General features: G+C 41.6%; 1 protein-coding gene across 6 annotated transcripts; it reads right to left on the bottom strand.

The window, feature by feature from the left end:
* Positions 1-1,643: 1,643 nt before the first annotated feature.
* Positions 1,644-20,881, bottom strand: LOC115426961 (catenin delta-1). 6 transcript variants are annotated; one of them, XM_030145262.1, is made up of 22 exons: positions 20,569-20,880; positions 14,957-15,086; positions 13,752-13,915; positions 11,626-11,694; positions 11,396-11,515; positions 11,013-11,275; positions 10,447-10,728; positions 10,091-10,328; positions 9,776-9,998; positions 9,389-9,581; positions 9,183-9,300; positions 8,933-9,086; positions 8,676-8,693; positions 8,287-8,355; positions 7,858-7,985; positions 7,589-7,739; positions 7,259-7,451; positions 6,891-7,099; positions 6,584-6,625; positions 6,406-6,476; positions 6,123-6,224; positions 1,647-3,323 (listed from the first exon to the last, which is right to left on the bottom strand). In XM_030145262.1, exons 3-21 carry the CDS (start codon positions 13,908-13,910, stop codon positions 6,165-6,167), a joined length of 2,760 nt encoding a protein of 919 aa, XP_030001122.1. In that variant the 5' UTR covers positions 13,911-13,915; positions 14,957-15,086; positions 20,569-20,880; the 3' UTR covers positions 1,647-3,323; positions 6,123-6,164. The 6 variants fall into 6 exon arrangements, with proteins under 6 accessions (XP_030001121.1, XP_030001123.1, XP_030001124.1 ...); XM_030145259.1 differs by having other exon boundaries at positions 3,265-3,323; positions 6,170-6,224; positions 20,569-20,881; XM_030145261.1 differs by lacking the exon at positions 8,676-8,693 and having other exon boundaries at positions 1,644-3,323; positions 6,170-6,224.
* Positions 20,882-21,273: the final 392 nt, after the last annotated feature.

Raw genomic sequence — 21,273 nt, 5'->3', positions numbered from 1 at the left:
TTCTACAACATTGATTCGCCAGTAAAACCCATGGAGCTGGATCAATGACAGTGAATGGAGACAATTGATTTGTGTTCAGTTAATGATATATTGGCTGAAAGAGTCACTTTTTCTTCAGTTTTCGTCTGTTTTGATATAATAACCTTTGAATGGACAGTGAGTTTTCATGAACATCTAAATTAAATATAGGAAAATACATGATTTACAGTGAAAAATGCAAAACACAGAGGACAATATTAAAATAAATGGCAATAAATCACTTAAGAAAGGTTAAGTAGAGAAAAAAATTCATTTGGGAACTGCCAGAATAGGAGCACTGGGTCTTTATGGGTTAAGCCCAAGCTGAACACATTTATTTTTAGCTGTTTATTCCAACTGCAATGTTTTATCTGCATGGTTTATTTTAAATATTCTATTTGAAATTCTATATGTTACTGTTATTCTTGTCTATGTATTTATGAAGCATGTTGAATTACCCTGCATATGAATTCTGCTATACAAATAAACTTGGCTTGCCTTAAAATGGCTTGATTATTCTATACTATAATTACGTACTTCAAAAAGTAATTAACATGCCCCTCCCTACTATAATCATATGGTGATTCTGTAGAATTTTATGCAATGATGTACATTCAGCTACCAACAGTACATAAGTAGTTCACTGAGCTCAACCTTAAGCATCTACAGCAGTAAAATGAATCCAAAATTATCATATATATACTAGTAAAACGCTGGCAGGGATCGTTTTACTGCACTATTTGCTGACTGTACTTGCATACGAAGGTCAGGTATGCAGAATACTTACTTATACTATAGTATTTTCATTTATTAATACTTTAGGATCTGAATACTTATTCCGCAATCTGTGTTTAATACTATATTTCATATAAAGTAGCCCTGGCTCTGAATTTCCTCAATAGTACCAGTGGTGTTCAGTCCCAAACCATCCACAGTCACATTTAGAAACATTTAAATGCTGTGTGACTTCTTCCTAGTCACCAGCTGACACACACACACACACACAATCACATTACCATGGCTGTAAAGTTAAACTTTTACACACATAAAACCCTCGTGATCCAACAGCTGCTTTACATTCGCTGTGGGGTTCATTTCAGATGCATAACATACTCGAAACGCCGCAACTCTTTCACGACCCTGTCCAACCCTATGACAAGGCTGAAACCTGACAAACATGGTGTACCACACATATGCATAACTAGTCCCTGTCAGTAGGTTGGCTCAGTGTGCAACTGGAAACGAAAGCAGAGACAAGCATGTCGCCACCTAACACCCATCAACTCCAAGACGATGCATGTTGTTTGAAAGTTAATCTAATGACATGTAGATATTCACTTTGTCAACATATGTGGCAAGTTTTATAGAAATCAACATTATTTAAGGTGCAACTTTCACCATCAGAGTAATAAATTCATCCACAAAACAGTCCTCATGCACTTATGTTAGGGAGTGAATACCTGTCATGGTGAATAGTTTGTGCGCTTGATATTTGCCTTAACAAGAGCAAGAGGATGAAATTTCCTGGATGGTCAGAATGACTCTCTTTAATTAGCCGTGTTTATCTACATGACCCAGCAGTCCTTCCTCATTCACCACACAGCCACATCAATCACACAGGCCCGTTCTTGTCTAAGAAAAGATCTTTATTTATAAAAACAGTATAACCAGTTACATATTTTACTGAAAAAAGCAACTTCTCAGAGCCAAGGCAGGTATGAATGGTACATCATAATTTTACATGGATAGGCAACATTACAAATACACTATGTGTGTGGAAAGTTAAGAAAAAAAAAAAGATGATTGGTCTCTTTTGCCTTTAAAACAAACTCAGCTGTAAAACTGGGGCTAAAAAGTAGAACAATTTGCATAATGCACTCAACCATCCCAACCGCCCCCCCCCACCCCCCCCAAAATAAAATACAAAAACAACCAGTGGAAAAAGTACGACAAAAACAGATGTCCAAGATGTGCTTTTCATTAGCCTCCCAAATTCAGTGTCAGTATGTTTCATTACTCGAGTCTCCTCTGAGGAAAGACGCCTCCCAAACTGAAGTGTTGTAAAAATCCTGTTGTGCACATCAACGGCCACGTTGCCAAACAGCAGCAAGAACAGATAATTTTATACTTATTCCAGTCTCTCGAAGTGTTTTGAATGAAAAGAAAACTCTGTCAAGTCGTCTATAGTGTGAAGTAGCAGGAATGGTTAGTAAAGCTGGATATCAAGATAGTGTAAGTGGTTTGGTAGTGTTTGTTTAGTGTTCGGCTTCATGTTTTGCTGCTCTAGTGAAAATTAGACAGGAAAATTAAAAACACAGCAGGTCAAATCGTATTTTTTTTTTCACCCACCCAGTGAAAAAAAAAGGTGAAAATTAAGGTACTGAACACAAAAAGAGGCAGTCTGTTCATAAAAACTGACAAAACTAACTGTTACAGGAGTAGGAGCACACGATAAAAACAGTATGAACAAATAAAATAATCAATTTATGGTCTTATGGGTCTGCTCTGTGCACACGCATAAAACCACTCACTCTGAAAGGTCCATATTCATTTTCCACACAAACACACGTACAAGCACTGCCACAGGTTTACTGTATGTCAAATATACACACCTGCCATTTCTTGTCTACACCTGTGCCCATCCCAACGAGAGAAAATAACTCTAGACAGGAAAATAACTCCTATATAAACAACATTCTTGATCTACAGGCCAGCCATGTCCTGCTGAAACGTCGGCCAGTCCAAAACTCTCAACGCTCCCCGAAGAGGGACGATTTAAATTAATGAGTCAAACCTAATGCAGTCATCCCATTTTCTTTTTATATACAGTATATACCCTACATAGAAGTAAGTCTACATACAAAGTCATCATTAGGATGCGGGTGTTGGCGGCAACAAGTTTACCATGACAAAATTTACCAAAAAGTTGACAATAACAAGAAAAAAAATATAACAAGATGACAACACCATAATTAAATGATTGTCAACAAAGGTGATTGCCTTTACAGAAGAACTATAATTTAAAAACGGAATATATTTCTGTTGCTACAATTAATTTGCAAAAAGTCGGTGTGTTATGTATCTGTACGCGTGCTGCATTTCGCCTGCAAACACAACCATTTTCTTTGGATGTCCACCCTCGTCTTCTAATCCCATCTGTGTGGTGATGGAGAGAGTAAGAGGGGAGGGGGAGACGGGGGGAGGGGGGTGGGGCCGAGAGAATCCGTGCATCTGGATGTTCTCTCCTCAGTAGCAGTGGTAGGGCAGGGACGGCCCGGTCTGGGTGATGCACACGATCAGTTTTTCTGCAGGAATAAAGAACAGTGTGTCAAATCAAGCATGGAGAACACATGTACAAAACAGTAAAGTGGGTCAGTTACACAAAGGCAACACAAAGACTCATTATGTGGTATAAGTATGGCAAACTGCACACTAGTGCTGTCACAACCATCCCTTCAATCACACTTCTTATAGATTCAATTAGACATACATGATTAAAATCAATGCTTACTGTTATACAGCTACTGAATGTCAAAGTATGTGGAACTTGAGCATAAAGAACCTTTTCAACAAAAAGCCTCAGTGCTGGAGAAAAAGCCACTAGAACTACACGTTAAATATTACAGGGCATAAACAGGACACGCCACTTCTGGAAAGGAGCATCAAAATGTGACCCTGTGCATGGCCACCGTTTCCAGTTTCTCTTAAATATGTTGCTTTATCACAGTGTTTCTCATTTCCCGATGAAGGGCAACAGACACCGATTATCAGACATATAAAAGACCAGACAACCTGAACCTCCGTCTTACTAATCAGCTCAAACTAGGGATGCACCAATCCGATACCGGGCATCAGCTCCGATACTCAGTTTGTGTACTTGTATTCGTACTTGTAAAAGATATCCAAAACAAATGCACAGATACCACTTACGGCCGTGTGACATTCACAGTTCAGTGCAGCAGGTACGCGGCAGTGGAATAATGTGTGGGGAGTGTGAAGAGTGTGGAGATTTTTCAAAATAAATGACAGTGATAAAAGTAATGCTGACTGCAAGTAACGTTAAAGACCCAGACAGGTACGGACAGAGCGTTCTGTCCGTCCTCTGCATACATTTCATCCGTTTTCCAGGTGCTTGTGGATGCGTACCCAGATGGAGAATACCAGCGGGAACCGTGGAGGTAGAGGATCTGTTCAAAGAGCGACTGTGCGAGTTAGAGAAAAACTACTGACAGATTTATGACAGCTACCCAGTGCTGGGCCGGTTTCCATCCTACTTATAATACTAGGGGGGTAATAAGAAGCAGTGCGGACCATGCCACCAGCAGAAGTGAAAACGAAACTTATCGCTCATTTCTCTTTTCTCTACCTGCTGAAGTTAAGCTTTCAAACCTTACTAGTGAAAACGCTGCAATATTAGTACCACATTAGTGTTGCCTCTGTCGTCTCCATGTTTGTTATTACTGACTTTCTTCTTCTCAAAAAACTTTACTCTTCTTCGTGGTATTTGTCCAGTATGGTTAATTAAGAGCAGCGCCCCCTGGTGGATTAATTGAGAAACGCTCATTCCAACACATTAAATGTCAGTAGCAGCACCTTGTTCCAGTCAGACTAATGACAACGGCAATAAAGCACATTTACGAAAGGAACTAAGAACTGGAATGGGATTATTAAGTCCTCGTATCGGTACTCAGCATCGGCAAGAACTCAAATGTAAGTACTTGTACTCGGTCTAGAAAAAAGTGGTATCGATGCATCCCTAGCTCAAACCTGATTCAGTACCCAGTTTCAACGCAGATATTTTCATCAACTTGCCAAATACATATTCGCTGACTGACCATTTTCACCAGAACCTTGCCCCCCCCCCCCCCCCCCCCCCCCCCCCCCCCCCCCCGATTCACCCAATCCACTGCTGAACCACACTGAATTTACAAATGACTGAACTTACAAATGACTCATTTTTTGTTCCAGTCAGTAATACGATGATGCTACAGTTGAGCAGGAACCTTCTGTTTTCCTGTTAAATATTATGTGTTGCTCTTCATCAGGGTATCACCAGTGTTCAAATTACAGTAAATATTTAAGTGAAACTGGAAATAGAAAAAAAACATGATCCTTTTCATGGTTTAACCCCAATTCTCATTGTACAGTGAAAACAGTGTAAGGTAGGTTTCTCATGAAATATTATACTACATTACTAATTAGCAATATAACTATTTTAATTACTGTAACATAAAGCAACATCATGTTTGATTCATTTTCCAAGTAATGCTTTTATAACAAAATAATCTGTGGGGTTTCTTTTCATTTTTTGAGCCATTGTTTTCTGTGAAACCATTGCATGTTATGACTAATCGGTTTAGCCAAAAGAATGTAAATGGATTCAACCACTTTGTAATCGCCAACATCCATAACTGTAATTCATATAATTTTATTAACTGAAACCGATTATAATTACTGAATACAATATAAGGAGTTAATAATCCCTGAAGTATGAATAGATGTCAACAGATAGTGGGTTATCAAAGGCTGATATAAAAGTCTGGATTAAGTAAAAGAAAATATCCGATTATTTAGCTGACTTAACCCCTAAAAGCCGACCACATCTGAAGTTAAGTTTCCGTCAGAAAACAGATAAACCAGTTCATCAATGACACTAACATTACAAAAAAGAGAAAAAAGTCTAAAAAAGGATCTAACCACAAAAACAAATTCAGATAGCTTACATTGTGACTTATGTTGATGTAATGCCCTACTTGACCACAAGAGAGTACCCTTACAAATCCAGACTGCAAGTTTTTACATCTGCATCAGGGTTGGTGTTGTGACAACACTGCGGCATAAACAATTATTATTCTAAAATCTTTAGTCTCAGTTTGATCTTCATCTTTATACTGACGCACAAGGAGCACCTCGCAGCATACTATACCAGCACGTACACATCACATCAGGGCATCTTTTACTTAAAGATCGGCCCAGTAGACCTGAACCAGTGTTTTAAGTACACCACCAGAGACATCAAGAGGATTCACTGAGGGTTTAGTTATCGAAGACAAAGGAAAAGAGCCGTAAGAGTCCATGCAGGACGTGAGGTCAGTTGGACATACCATGCTGTTACATGCAGAGGGGGGTAGAGGGGAGGGGGAGGGCTAACCATCGTAGGAGTCCAACAGGGGCAGGGAGCCCTTTCTGCCCCCATATACCCCTCGCTGAGAGACAACCAGAGAAAAGAGAGAAGAGGAAGAGGCCGTGAGTGTGAGAAGAGACAACTGTCAGTAACTGTGTTTAAAAGGAAAAGAACTGTGAAAAGGAATTGTGCAGAGATTAGGGGTTAGTGTAGTTTAGTCAGCAAACCAGTGAGTAGAGGTTTGTGAGTTTGGCATCAGGTACCGGTAAAGTGTCTGTGGTCTCTTCCAGAGTGTGTCTCCTCTCCCCCCTCTGGTCCAGTGTAGAATAGGCTTCTGAAAAAGCATCAACAGTGGGAAAGAAATTACACCAAATGTCACCTGGAAAAGGATGCTACCATAAAATTATCAAGGATTTAAGTTATGATAGTAAATGTACTAACCAGGGCCAAGGTCATTTAAAGGAATCATGTCTCTTTTCTCTCCTGCAATGAAGAAAAAAACACCAGAATCACTCAAAAAGCCAAATTCAAGCTTCGTATGTAGGGAAATTAGTCTTGTCTGCATTATATTTGAACTGCCTTCAAAATAATTGTAATGAACCACAAGTTGATGTTTTTTCCACAAACCACAATCTCCAGTATTTTATAGACAACAGAATAAATATATACAAAGCTCAATATTATTAAATGCAGGACCTCAGCATTCCTCACAACATGTTTAAACCTATATAATTGCTTGCCCTCTGACCTCTGTCCAGCAGCGGTGTGGTGCTGTCCTCATAGGTGCCATTGGACTGGGTGCTGGGCCCGTTGGTGGTGCCAATGGCGGGATTGAGGTTGACCATGAAGTCCGTCTTCTTCCAACCGTCTTTCTCCAGAGGCCGACGCAGCTCCTTATGGGCCCAGACGAGCTGCAGCACCTGTCCTGCCCCCCGCACCTCACGGTCTGAACGTTTACTGCAAAATACAAGGAAGTGTTAAAAAAAGGCCTTGGTTTTCATCTTTAGTGTGTGAGCAGATGCAGGGCTTTAAATGCTGTGACAAGCCGTTTGATGAAAACAGTTGTTTGCACACACATGAGACCTGAACTCTGCTTGCTCTACTGAAAATACTTACCCGTCCTTGTTGATGAGCACTAGCCTCTCAATACCCTGTGAGGCTCGGAGGGTTTTTGCTGCCTCCAGACTGTTGCCAAGTACTTCTGCAAGTGTGCTCAGTACAGACACCACTGTCTCCTCTGACAGAGTGCGCCCAGATTGACTCTGACCTCCAGGTAGGTTGGCCACAAGGTGAGGCACTGCATGCAAACCTACAAGAAAAAATATTTATTATATTACATTTTTTAAAAAAATCCACAACAAAATAATCAAACTTACTCTTGAAAAGGAGCAGTGTAGGGAAAATGCATTCTTAGATAATACACTAGTCAACGAGGGTCAAAGTTACCAAGCAGTTCACAGTTGCGGTTGTCAATGGCGAGGTTCCTCAAAGCTCCGGACATTGCCCGAACCACTCGGTCATTGCCGTGGGCCAGTAACTCAGCCATCATTGGGAGTCCCTTCTCTAGACGCACAGTGGCCCGAATATACCGACCGTACTAGAAAATTTACAGAGACAGGGTTGTGAATATCTACACATTTCAGCATTTTCATCTCATCTACTACAGAAAAGAACAGCAGCATTATTTGGGTGTCGTTTTACAAAATACCACTAACCATCCACCGGCCTGCACACAGGTTCTGGATGGCACCAGCAGCGGCCTCCAGTACAGACGGGTTCTTGCTCTCTCTGAGCAGCGATGTGTAGACACGCACCACCTCTGGTTGGAACAGTAGCTCATAACCTGAAGTACACAGAGTTTACAAATTTGACAAAACATAACAGTGCATGACACAAAGCCTATCACTATAACGGTGAAATGTGGCGACTTTAACTAGAATGTGAAATTTTCCAGAAGGCCAGATGAGAATATAAAGATCTATCATGGGTGACACAGTGAAGGAATCAAATTTCAAACCGGATTTAATGTCACTAAACATTAACTTTTTTTTTAACAACTAAAAATTACAGATGAATAATAGCTACCTTTCCCCCTCATCAGTAAAGTCTATTAATAGATTAATAGAACACAGTAGCACACAGACCTTTGGCAGGTGTTGTCCTCTTTGGAATATCAACTTTATCTGCACTCCCATCATCTCCATCCTTCTTTCCTGAAGAAAATAGAGGGAGTAGAGGACAGATTAAGCTAAAGAAACAACACAAGTGGCATTGGATTAGCATTTAAATATGCTCCATCCTCTATTTTAGTACTTTGCATGATATGTACAGTATACTGCAAACATGCAACCAGTGCAAGCATGCAATGCCATGTGTAATATCAGGTGAATGTTCTCATAGGCTGACTGTGCATTCAGCATTATTAGAAACTTGTATTTCAGTAGGCAAGTGTTATTCTATGTTAGTACAATGGGTGATAACAGAGTGGTCAGTAGTTTAAAAAAATAAAGTTCATCAAGATGAGACTCCTTACCTTTGGAAAACCATTCATCTAAACAGAGAGAAGGGGGATAAGCAGCAGGGCGGGAAGAAAGACAGGATGAAGGGAAGAGAAGAAGGGAAAGTAGGAAAGGAGGAAAAGGGAAATGGTGGTATAGTGTGAAAAACAGCAACAGGAGCTTCCGCCACCAACAAGCTGAAACCCCTCAGCATGTGACTGTCTTTCAACAGCAAATCAAAACTTAAGAGTGTAACTCCAACATGTAAATGGAATAATTGTCTGACACTAACCTTTGCCCTTTCGAGAGCCAAAACAGCCACCTTTGTTAGCAGTGGCAGGTCCGTGGTTGAGGGGTGTGGTGTCTGCGTAGCGTTCACAGCCAGGGATCTCACGGTGAACCTGATAGGACAGATTCCTCAAGAGGCAGACACAGTTCTCCACCAACTGCACAAAAACAACAGTAAGCTCATCAAAGACTCAGACAAAGGTAGGCCCCTGATTAACAAAGACATTTTCTGACAAAGTCAATTGAATACTTGCCTTATTATCCACATCTTTGCGGTTGATCTGTGATTGGACAATGTACATGAGTGAATCCACCAATCCAGTACACTCTCTCAGCTTTCGCCTGGCCTCACTGCGTTCTGAACTCACATTCCTATTGAAAACAGGATGAAGTGAAGAACATATCACACAAACTGTTCTCAAAAAGTCTGACTGGTTTCATCCAGTGATAACTGACATACCTAAGGCAGCCTGCTGTGTTGGTCAAGGCAGTCTCCCATTCCAAATGGCGTGGTTTGCAGCTCTCTTCTCCACCATTACTACCTCGCTCCCACCCTGAGTGTGGCACTATTACCTCATCTGCTAATGCGTGCAGAGCGTGGTCCACAATTTCCATCTTTACAGAGTCATGTGATGAGAGGTTCCACAAAGTGCCTGCAACAATAGAGTTAAACTCAACAATTTCACTGGATAAATAAATAAACATTTTATTTTGACCTTTAATTCATGTTTGAACAACAAATATGAAGTAGGTGCATTTTCAGACCTAAGGATATTAATATATTATGAAAATCCAAACAAATTAAAAAAAAAAAAAAAAAAAAAAAAAAGAAAAAATGCAGTGATACCTGTAATGGTGTCAGTAAGGTCTTGGTCATGTGTTTTCCTTAGTAACCTGACTAAAGCTGGCACCCCATCGCAGTTTTTGATAGCAATCTTGTTGTCTTGGTCTCGGCCAAAGGAAATGTTCTTCAGTGCTCCACAGGCCGAGTGGTGAACCTCTTTGTTGGGATGATCTAGCAGTGACACCAGAGCTGGGATGCCCTTCAGACGACGCACATCTGACTTGACCTAGACACCCAAAAATTAACAATATGACCTGATTGCACTTTTCTAATTCATGAGTTACACAGAAAAAGATCCATAACCGAGTGCTGCTTCACCTTGTCATTTTTGAATGTGAGATGCTGCAAGAAGGCGGCAGCGTTGGTTTTGACAGGGTCCAAACGGTAGCTCAACATAGCGATCACCTCTGGCAGCTCTGGCTGTCTCCATGAAGTGGGAGGAGCCTTTCTAAGTGTGCTGTCCAGTGAAGCCATGCTCCCTCTATCCATTGTCATGGGAACGCCCCATGCGTATGGTTCAACGCCGACATCTCCGTCCAAAGTGTCCTCACAACTCCTGTGTGTTGCAACAGAAAAAAAAACTTTTGTAAACATACTACAATCACACTTAGACTCTGGTACAGACACAAAAAAAGTTTACAATGTCAAAGTATCACAATCAGTCTGTAACTTACCTGAGTCTCCGTCTGTCCATGCCTCCGGGGCCAGGCCCCAGGCGTGGCATGGTACCATATCCACCAGGGTGCATTGGTGGAGGCCCCATCCCATAGTCATCATATCCCACACTACGCTGGTCATCTTCCAGGCCGTAGTGTCCGTGACCATAACGCATCTCCATTGCTGAGCCCATGGCCCTCATACCCCGGCCCACCTGGGGCTGCGCTGCATAGGGGTCAAGCTGCTGACGGCTTGGGGCCCGGTACCCAGAATCTAGGGTTCTGTAGCCATCAACTGGTCTAGAAATATGAAGTGATGAAAGGTATTAGAGAGGAATCTGTCCTTAGTAATTCCCATTTAAAAATGATTCCATCAAAGCCCAATTCTCAAACAGAGGAGAACAGAAAAACAGTTCAACAGTTCTGTGTAGGAAATTTACTGTTTTAAGCTTTGGTTTAATATAAACTTTGGTAACAAAAGAACTTCAAATGACGAATTCCCACATACATACATAAACAATGATAAAGAGAAAAAGTGACTGCAGAAGACTCTCTGGCATCTACTCTGTGCATGAGTCCAGTACCTGTAGCGATCGTCCATGTGAGAGCCCCTGCTCAGACTTGTGTAAGCCTCTGATGGTGGGCCTCCCCGGTAGTCATCATAACCACCTACAGGACCATAGTGGTAGTTTCTGGGCACTGTGGCAGTGGGGTAGTCTGGTACTCCAGTCTGCCTGTAAGGACGATCCAGTGTAGCGCTGTAGCCGCCCATACCGGGCACAGACAAGCCCCCATCAATGGACAGTGAGTCAGATGGCATGACTGTGCGTGACATTGGTTTCTTCATCTGAAAGAGCAAAATGGACATGATGCATTAAAGCAGTCCACACAATGTAAGCATTCTTAAATTATTTACATTAGACTTTTAAGGACAACTGTATTTGACATGCGCGCTAAGTGATCGTACCCCATTATCTTGCCGTCGTGTGGTTCCCTCATCAGAAAATACCGAGTGTGCTTCATGGGAGTCATCCTCTGGTGTGTAGCTGTCATCAAGAACGCCGTGTGCAGGGTCCACCATCCTGTACTGTAACACATAGGCCATATGTAGAAAATAAATCACAGATATTCAGAGCAGAAGCAGAAAGAGGAAATACTGTCAGGTTTACATGATAAACTTACTGCCACCAAACATACCTGTGTGCCGTTTATATATGAGTCAGTCAGTTTCAGTCGTTCTATGTCTGCATCACCTAAGCGCCCGTTCTGGGATGGGACAGAAAGACAAATTTAAAACAAAAAAAAAAAAAGACAAAACTTCAAACATTATGGAGGTTTTTGTTTCAGCAGTTTTAGATACATACACAAGAGTACAAGACTAAGCATGTGATTTTTAGTTCCCGGCACTAGTGTCTACTTTCTACACTCGCCCAGACAAGATAAGTGCAGCTGAAGCACATCCAATGCTGACAAAACCTTCTCTGGATATTTATGGTCAGTGAATCACCGCCAGACATGAGGGAGGACACTGTGGAATGCAGCCATTCATCCTTACACCCGACTTCTTCTTAATCTTAACCGTTACAGCATCAATGACTGTCACACTGTGTTAGTTGGAAATTTCACACCTAGCAGTTAACACTTAATGAAATGCAACTGCCTTTGACATTAGCATAAATCACACATGAACACAAAATGACTGGGTTACTTTGAAGAGCTCTTCCAGCAACTATGCAGCCAAATCAATGAATATCATGTTCAGTATTTCTGTGGGGGTGCTGTGTAACAAGTAAAAAATGTAACCCCTATCCCCACTGCACTTTATTTTATGTCCACTGGGAGGCAGGGCCGGTGTTAAGAAGTATCAGGAAGTGTGGAGTGTAGTTCCACATTAAGGCAGCCTTCCTCTATAGACTAATCCTTCCTATAACAGAGTCCGTTACACACCATTCTTACGGTTAGAGGAACAGTCTCCATATAAGGGTGGCCAACTAAAAACAGAGAAGAGAACACATTCACTTATTTTTTTATAAAAATGAAAAGGGGGAGATAGCACAAGGTCAAAAACGCTGATAAACCTTTCCTTAGCTGCTATGTTGTAATCAAACAAGCCTCTTTAAAAAGACAAAACAACATCTAATCAATGTCACCAAGCCCTTAAAAGAAGCATAATATTTAGAGGTCGTTTCTAGCATGTTCTAGTTAACTGGTGGCAGAACTGTTTTTCAGACTAAATTAATAAAAACATAAAAGATTCAGATTAAGTTAGAACCAACTGTGCAACAAGCCAAACACATAGTAACTGCCAATATAGACACAACATCCTTTCTTTGACCATTCAGCCTCTAAGCACATGAACAAAGATGTCAATGAAATAGCAACCATTTAGTCAAACAATAGGAAGAATCCACCCCAGCACCTTCACAAACCTAAGGGAAACCCAGAGGGGTACTCCATTTTCAAAACTTGTCCTCAGTGTCTGTCTGAATTTGACAGACTTGCTCTGCTGTGGTGGAAATTTTCCTACAGACAAAAATGTAGGGATGCAAACTCATCCTAAACCCACTAGGGAGGTCTGGGGGCATGCTCCCTGCAGAAAGAACACTAAAATATCAGCTCTAAAAAAGTGGATTTGCAGTTGTTTTAAAATGCATATAAAGTGTTGGTTGGTATGCGTAACCATAAATACCAAAACTCATAGTGGAGGAGAAGCCTAATAGACTTCCATGCAAAACGGTACATTGAATATAACAGGAACACAAATTTAAGGTGACTTCTTAAAAAATAAAACAAAGCGAAAAAAGCTATATGTTGGAAGCAAATTTATACAACACATGCACGACAAATGACCGCATAACATGAATCATGACATGCTGAAACAGAGGAAAATAACTGAAATTCCATAACAGGGGTTGAAGAAAGGTGTGTGTGTCAAAGTGCATCCGGTGTGTGTGACAGGAAAGGCATGCTGCAAGAGTATATGATGACCATCTCAGGCATGTTAACAGCAGCAGAACTATGTAGGCATGAGCTGATGTGTTTTAAGTTGGAGGCGGTTCACACTGATGGAAATAAGAGATACGGTGCAAATACAAACAAATTTTTAACAATAATGCACACACACACACACACACACACACACACACCAACTCGCCAAGCGCTGGTGGAGAGGAGGCGGGACAGAGGCAGCGACGGGTTGAACAATGGATGGATGTATGGATGTCAGAGGGATGAACTTGATAGGAGCATTGGACGGGAATGATGGCCCAGGTATTTCTGGAGGCTCTGGACGGGGGATGCTGCGGTCTATTCGGTTGTGTTACCTGCTTGTGGGGGAGGGGGTGACCCAGGGCCGAGGGGCTGGTGGCGGGGAGGCCCACTCTCCTCCTCTCCTCCTCCAGCGCCCGTGTCAGCTGTTCAAACTGCACCTCCTGCTCCCTGACCGACTCCAGCAGAGCCGCCGCGCTCTCACACTGCTCCATACACACTACACGGCCCCAAGGGGAGAGAGGGGGGCGTTACACACATTCAGGCGGCCTCATATAAACTACAGCACAGGGAGAGGGTGCCTGACAAAAACAAAGACACACCTTTCCCCACACAGAGAGCACTGCAGATATGGCGGATACAGGATTTCTGGGGCTGATATGAAGCAGGAAGTCTGCAATACAGTTTTTCTTTAATGACTGAGGCTGGGGTGCTTTTGAGAATAAAGTCTTCTTGGAAACTGTCGATTTTTTAAGGCACTGCAACAGTAAATATCCACATCCATCCAAATAACAGCCACTACTGTAAAAAAAAGCTTTACCTTAACATACTGGGCTTTTGTCTACATGTTCCCCTTGGACAGCCAGTAATGTGAACTGATTCATCTATTTAGGTTTTCCCAATGTCTGTACTAACGTATGTGTTAATGCATGACTTGAAAACAATTTTGTGTTGCTCATCATCCTGTCTTCATTGTCACTCGGACATGTCACCATTAAACAAGTCAATGTCACAATAACTGTAAATGAATTTCTGTAAACGATAAACGTGAATCACTTCAGGGTGGGAACACATGAAAATAATCTTATTTTACTAATATGTTTGTCATTAATCAGCGCCGTCACCATTTACCACATTCCCGTCACCAACACATGCAAGGAGGGAATTAAGATTTTCAATTGTGAATCTCCAAGAAAGCGCTTAAAGCAACAGCAGACTTAGAGAATTGTGTGTGATTTAAAAAAAGAAGAAAAAAAAAGGTTTTAAACAACAATTCTCTAAAATAAGGGTTAAAAATAAATATAACTTTAACTATCTGTGCAATGGTTCATTTTATTATTATTTAAGCTTAATTTACAGTTTTTGTCTAATTAGTTACTGTCAAACAAGATAAAAAAAGAGGCCTGTTTCATTTTAAAAGAGGCATTCTAAATGGAGAACTACAACTTTTCTTTATGGTACAAGCGCAAAACAAAATGGAGACATTAACACAGACAAAATAAAGAACTGATTTCAGAATGAGACAATATGAAATACACACCTTCACCAGTGGGCGTGGTTTAGTAGAAGAGGTGAGAGGTCACACCAATTGCTGAGCTCTAGTTGCTCATGGGTAGAAAGTTACCGAACCACCAATCCCAGAAACAGGTGGATCAACAGCGAGGAATGGACTGCAGAGAAAGGGGGGGGGGTGAAAAGGAGGGAGAACTGTTTTAGTGAGGGGACGTCCGTTTGAAAAACAGCAGCATAGTGTGAATACCGTACAAGTGTGTCAACGAGGTTGTGTTTGCTCTGCGAAGACAAAAACACAGCGAGACACAAAGACAGACATACAGTAGCCTCTGCCTTCAGACACACCCTGTATTTACTCAACATCTGGCCTGCGTACAGCAGCTGGCTGTGTGAAGTCAACCATGCATGTACTTCTAGGCCAGAGAAAATCTACTGTCAGCAAAAGAGAGAAGGATAGTAGATGCGAACATCTTCCACAAACCATATGTTCAATTATTAACTCCTCTGTTCTCTCTCCAGCATTACCTGTATTTTTTTTTCCTTACAGCTTTTCTTCTCCAATCTGCCAGTCTGCTACTCTGAACAGCCTTTATTTCCACCCCCTCTGCCTCTCTTATCTTGGCTGTATTGTAGAGAAAGACATTGTTATATCAAGTGGAGACTGAGATCCCTTTATCTGTAGATACAGCCTCTGCAAAAGCTGCCCGGCTCCCTTTCAGTCCCAGCTTGAAAGGTGAATAAACCCTGGCATGGCCCCACGCACACAAACACCTGCATGACCGGTTCGACAGGGTAGAGGAGGGGTGACCAAATTTCAAGTTTCTCAATGTCTCTCTGTCCAGCCAACATGCACAGACACTTTCCCAAAAATCACTGGAGTGTGCACTGAGTGATGTGGTGAACAAACAATAACCTGAAAGTGAAATTTACTTCACAAGCTATGTGTTGGTGTAAATGACAGACTCCATTTGAGAGCCAACAACAAAAAAGGCATAGGTGAAATGAGTTTGAGAGAAGGGGGGGGGGGCAACGAATGACTCACAGTTTCACCTGCATCTGATTGTGAAAAAAAACAAAAAAACAAAAACCCGACACACAATGATATCATTCTTGATGCACTGTTACAACACCTTTTAACAAGGAAAAGGAGTCGACAGAGGCTGTGTCTGTTCCTGTAGCTCTATCAAACATCTGACTCACACATAAATTTGCCTTTTTTTTTTTTTTTAACTCCCAGCTTGGGGTGTGCCCAGTGTGGGAAAAAAGGGAGGAGAGTGGGAAGGCCTGATGAGAAAATGAGGAGTGGCAGCAGTATATGTCACAACACAAAAGATTTTCTAAAAACCAAAACTAGGATTTGCATGGGGAATAACGATGACTAACAGGGAGCCTGATGTCACATATACATACTCATACATGTTACCCTTTGGTTTCTGACCATGGCGCCCCAGAGTCGTAACCCTCCACCTGAGCAAATCACAAAGTGCCGTCCTGTAAAACACATGCCTATATATGGTCACGACCAGGACACAGCTGATATTATCCACCACAGACAGAAAATAGAGACAGACAGGCATTCGGAAGAGGCAGCAAACAAACAGCACACATAGCAGGGATTGAGGCTGAGAGGGAGCAAAAGAAGGCGGGAAGGAGATAAGGAAAGGAGTGCTGAATAACAGATAAAAGCTATGTTGAATTCCTCACATTGTCTGCTGCTAATTCAGCTCAGCAGGCCACCCACTCATCCACTGTGACACAACCTTTACATGAAACATGCTAACAATCATTAAAAAAGGTCTGTTCTCTGTCATAGCATTTCAACTGTCATATTTGACCCAAACACAAACTATTTGTTTACTCCAATCTGTCTGTAACTGCCAATTTTCCAGAAGTGTAATCCACAGAGTCTCATTCCTCATCTTATCTCAGAAAGAACAAATAATCACTGACATGCTACACACTATCTAATTTCAGTAATGAGTGTAAGTGTCATTCATACAAGAAAAATTATAAACTGTGAGTGATATTTCTTGGCAAGTATACTTGGGAATGCAGTTCTGTCTGTGTTTCTGTGTGTGGTTTAACCACAGGCAGTGTAGGGCATCCGCAGCTGTCAGTCTAGGAGGTCGATGGAACAATGAGAAGTTTGTGCAACTGAGACCATTAGCGCAAGTGGGGAAGAACAGGAGAGCAACAAGGGCATCCAATCAAATGTGTTGCAATGCATGTACTTTACACTGGAGAGCGAGTTCATCCGAGTTTGTGTGTTTTTGTAGGAGGAGGGGGCTGAATCCACCAAGTATCCACACATTCATAGGACTCCTGCCCTCCAGTCTCCCTCTGACACAGCTGTTAGTTTCAGCCTTGGAAGTCAGCGGTGAGTTTCTCTGAACAATGAAAACAATCAGTGTTGTCCCTTTACCACTCCCCTCCTTTTCCCCTTCTACCCACTTCCTGAGAAACAGGATGTTGTGGATTCTACATCAGAGATGAGTAGAAGGACATGAAAAGCTACACTGGTTTGCCAGGAACACTTTTCTTCAACCAAGCTGCATATACACATAAACCAAGGAAGCCTTTAAGATGCACACTTAAATAAAGCACCCACTCTCTGGCCTCCTCCATTAACCCTATGTTTAGTGGTGAAAAATCCCCAAAGTCAATATGTTGATCATACGACCACAAACCATTTCCCATTTTGCTAATACTGTTTTTCATCAACTGTTCTCAGTTCTGCTTTCATGACCTTTTGGAAGTGATCAAGGTAAAAAAAAAAAAAAAAAAAAAAAAAAATCACTGTATTCTCATTTCAACTACAACTTGCATTCCCACAGAATCTGCATACTATTTTAATCAATCAACAGAAAAATAAGCTGCTAGCCTAAATCTCAGTCAATGCTAAAAATTTAAGTAATTTTTTAAGTAACAAAAATGCCAGTTTCAAATTTCCTTTACTGTGCAGATTGTTCAATTCTAAACTTAACTTACTCTGGGAAAATTACTATTTAACATGACAGTAGAGGATAAACAAAGGCAATCGATGCTAGTTTTTAGGAAACAAAAACCCCATGAAGGAATACAAGGCAAGACTGGAAAAGACAAACAGTGTTTGAGCTAAGACCTAAAATTTGATTTGAATCCAGACTTTGATGACTGATTGATAATTAACTAGCTGAGTTAATATACTACACAGACAATTCTGTACAGAGAAGCACATGTAGAAATATCTGTATGTCAAAACGGATTTGAAACTCTTTAAACAGTGAGGAAACAAGCACAAACAGTGGCATGCTCCCTTCCAAAAATATCAGTAACAGTCAAAGGGTCAAGCACTGTGTCTTAAAGGTCAACAACACAGAAACTTTTTAAACATTTGACTGAGCCTTGATACACCACGAGTCACACAGTTCCATCTGATACCAGACCCATCAGTCAGCATGACTCACTTTCTTCTGTCAGAAGACATCTGTGATCATGCTCACATATAACAACAATACAACCTTTATTCACCTTTATGAAACTCCTCTTCGTACAATATGTGCCTACACCTGCTGTTGACACCCAAAACTCCCCTTGAAATATATTCACAGTTGAAGTGCACATCTGTTCATGAATCTAACACTGCAGTTTGCGGATAAGTCTGTGTGATGCCACTGGTGCTGGTTTAGACTGAATGTGGCTTGTAATGGGATTGAAGTTTTAGCCCACTAATCCACTTACCTTCTAACACATAGATGCGTGATGTTAACATGCACACATACGTAGGCTCACACACATTAAACCTGCTGTGGATTAACCTACACACCTCAAAAGACCAGAGACTGAGCTGTAGTCAATGTCTGAAGCAAGCATCAACAATCAGACAATGACAGACACAAGAACTGAGCAAAGACTGATGAATGGGCGTTAACAGTTACATATGGTGTTATTAGTGGTGTCAGCATAAGACCTGACCCACTACTAACTACAAGCATATTGTATAAACATATACCACGATAGTCCCACAGCTCACAGAGTAGACACTAACCTACTGTGGGCCTGCACTAAAACACTGTTTACAGGGGAAAGGCTAGTTAAGGTGTTCACACTCAGGCTGACAGTTATCCCCACCCAGTTATACTCTTAACAAAACAAGTTCACACAGGACCAACCCAACTGGTTCGTAAGTTGACAAACTAAGCAATCCCAGCCGGAAAGAGACTACAACTGAAAGACCACCACCCTTTAACTACATCCAATACACGCTCAGTGTTCTGAATGCCTTAGACTGGTTTCCAATTACCTTAAATGACAACAACATCTTGTCATTGGTTGCTTTTATCTGTGTTGCATATTAAAATGATGACATCTTAAGTAATTTGTTACCAGTGTTATTTCAGGGAAAATGACCAACATTGAAAAGACTTTGTCACAGTATCTACTGTGGTGTTCAGTCATATATGGGTTGTTTAAATCAGAAAAGCTGTATTTTTCAGAAATGGTGATTTGTTTCAATGGGTTGAGGCAGTTCATTAATTTACAGTGTCCTTGTCTCATTTTCTAGGCTAGTATAATATTTGTTGTATTTATTGGATTGTAAAACTACTGAAACAACAAACAATGGGGTATCTTTTTACCAGTTTCGGTAGATCCACGTGGATAATTAAACTGGTTAAATGGCGATTTCTCCTTTCCAGACAGTTGTTGGCAGCTGATTGCCTTTTGTCACAACACCGGCTAAAGGACGCCTAAAACCAGACACCATAGACTGTACCAATAACTAGGTCAACAATCAGTGAATAAATATATGTTTAGGAAATCAAACAAAGTCCACCTCAGTGTTGTAAACCCGCCTGATCGTCACGCTGTCAAGTTAGTTTATGAACCGAACCGAAACCTCTAACGTTAGCACCAGACCTCACCGTGACCCATCTGGGGCAACTTTCATGGATCTAATATTTGCAACGTGCCATAAACTGTTGTGAATTGATTCGCCATCTAAAGAATGGCAATGTAGGGCAGCGGCAACGCAGAAAGTTGACTACATTAAAGAACCAAACTAACAATCACACGTCGGTATAAAATGACTGTCAAGAACAAAGACTTGCGCATGTGAATGTTATGTTTTCAGTGGCGATGCTAACGCTACAGCGCAGATAAATGACAACGTTGGACATCAAATCATCCTATTTGGTTTGAATGCTCGCTCAGCACCCGTATGACCTGGTTTGGCTGTCTTCCTCCGTTAGCATCACAATAACCCACATAGCCGACTGAGAGCGGTGCCAGGAGCCAGGCTAGCGTTAGCATAGCAAACACAGATTAGCCACAACGGCTGAAGTTAGCGTGTGAGCGTCTGGTCAACTCAGCGTTTAAAGCCGATTTTTAATCACGTTGCTTGGTTCTGTCTCACTCAATGCGCTGTGTAAATGTCTCCTGTGAGTCAGATACCAGGATGTGCACGGTAGACAACATGAACACGACGGAAGGTATGAACTTTAAGTTAGCATGTTAGCTAACGTTAGCCTCGCAGAGTCGTGTTGCTGATCTGTCGATGATGTGACCACTCCTTGCCAACGCTGCAGTGCACCCACTACCAGTAAAAAAAAAACGTAACCAAGCTCTATTATTCCATCTTCTGCGATTTCTAAATTCACTCACCTGCTCCTGCAAAGCGTACCCCGAGCCGTTCCAGGCTATTCCGTTTATTAATGCGTGTTTTCTGCCCTCTTTTCCCCTCCTTCCCTGGGTTCTGGGTCAAGCTCGTTAAAGACGAAGCGACATCACCGAGTTTTCTATCAAAGAGAGGGCGGGATCAACAAGCTGCTTTACCGTAAAGACGGCGCACACACAATTCCTCTTCTCACACAGGTGTTTGTCACAAGTTTCAGGATGTTTCAGTCGCCGAAAACCAACAACACAATTGCAAATAAACCCCTTTCAGTCTAGACCGGATATGCTGCTAGGCTACAACATGCATTTGGTGATATGCGCGTGCTTCTTCGCATTAGGAGATTAAAGTAGTGGTGCAGTAGTAGAATAAATATGCCTCCCTCCGCCTTTTTTCTCCTCCCATTTATTCCCGACTCCCTATCCCTCATACTCACACTGATGTCATTTCATTGATTGCCCAAGAACAATAGCCTGAGAGGAAGCAGCATTTCTTGGGGAAGTACAAAAACACATTCCACACCAGCGCGACAAAACTATTGGCACATAAAACCAAAACCACTTACGCACAACATCCTACATCACCATATGCTTGTAATCCTCTTCTGTAATCACTTGATGTGTCTGGATCATATGAACTGTTTGTGGTTCATGACTGTAAATAAATCCTAATTCATTATTTCCTGTCCACAGCAT

This window comes from Sphaeramia orbicularis, chromosome 10 (genome assembly GCF_902148855.1).
Source record: "Sphaeramia orbicularis chromosome 10, fSphaOr1.1, whole genome shotgun sequence".
NCBI lineage: Eukaryota > Metazoa > Chordata > Actinopteri > Kurtiformes > Apogonidae > Sphaeramia > Sphaeramia orbicularis.
Note: the sequence above shows the minus strand (reverse complement) of the source record. Positions and strands in the feature narration are given on the sequence as shown.

Excerpts from the sequence above, each read along its gene's own strand:
- LOC115426961 (XM_030145259.1), bottom strand. The coding sequence starts at position 13,910 with ATGGAGCAGTGTGAGAGCGCGGCGGCTCTGCTGGAGTCGGTCAGGGAG. Across the intron at positions 11,695-13,751 it reads ACCCCCTCCCCCACAAGCAG|AACGGGCGCTTAGGTGATGC; the intron begins GTAACACAACCG and ends GTCCCATCCCAG. Across the intron at positions 6,626-6,890 it reads CACACCGCTGCTGGACAGAG|GAGAGAAAAGAGACATGATT; the intron begins GTCAGAGGGCAA and ends TCTTCATTGCAG.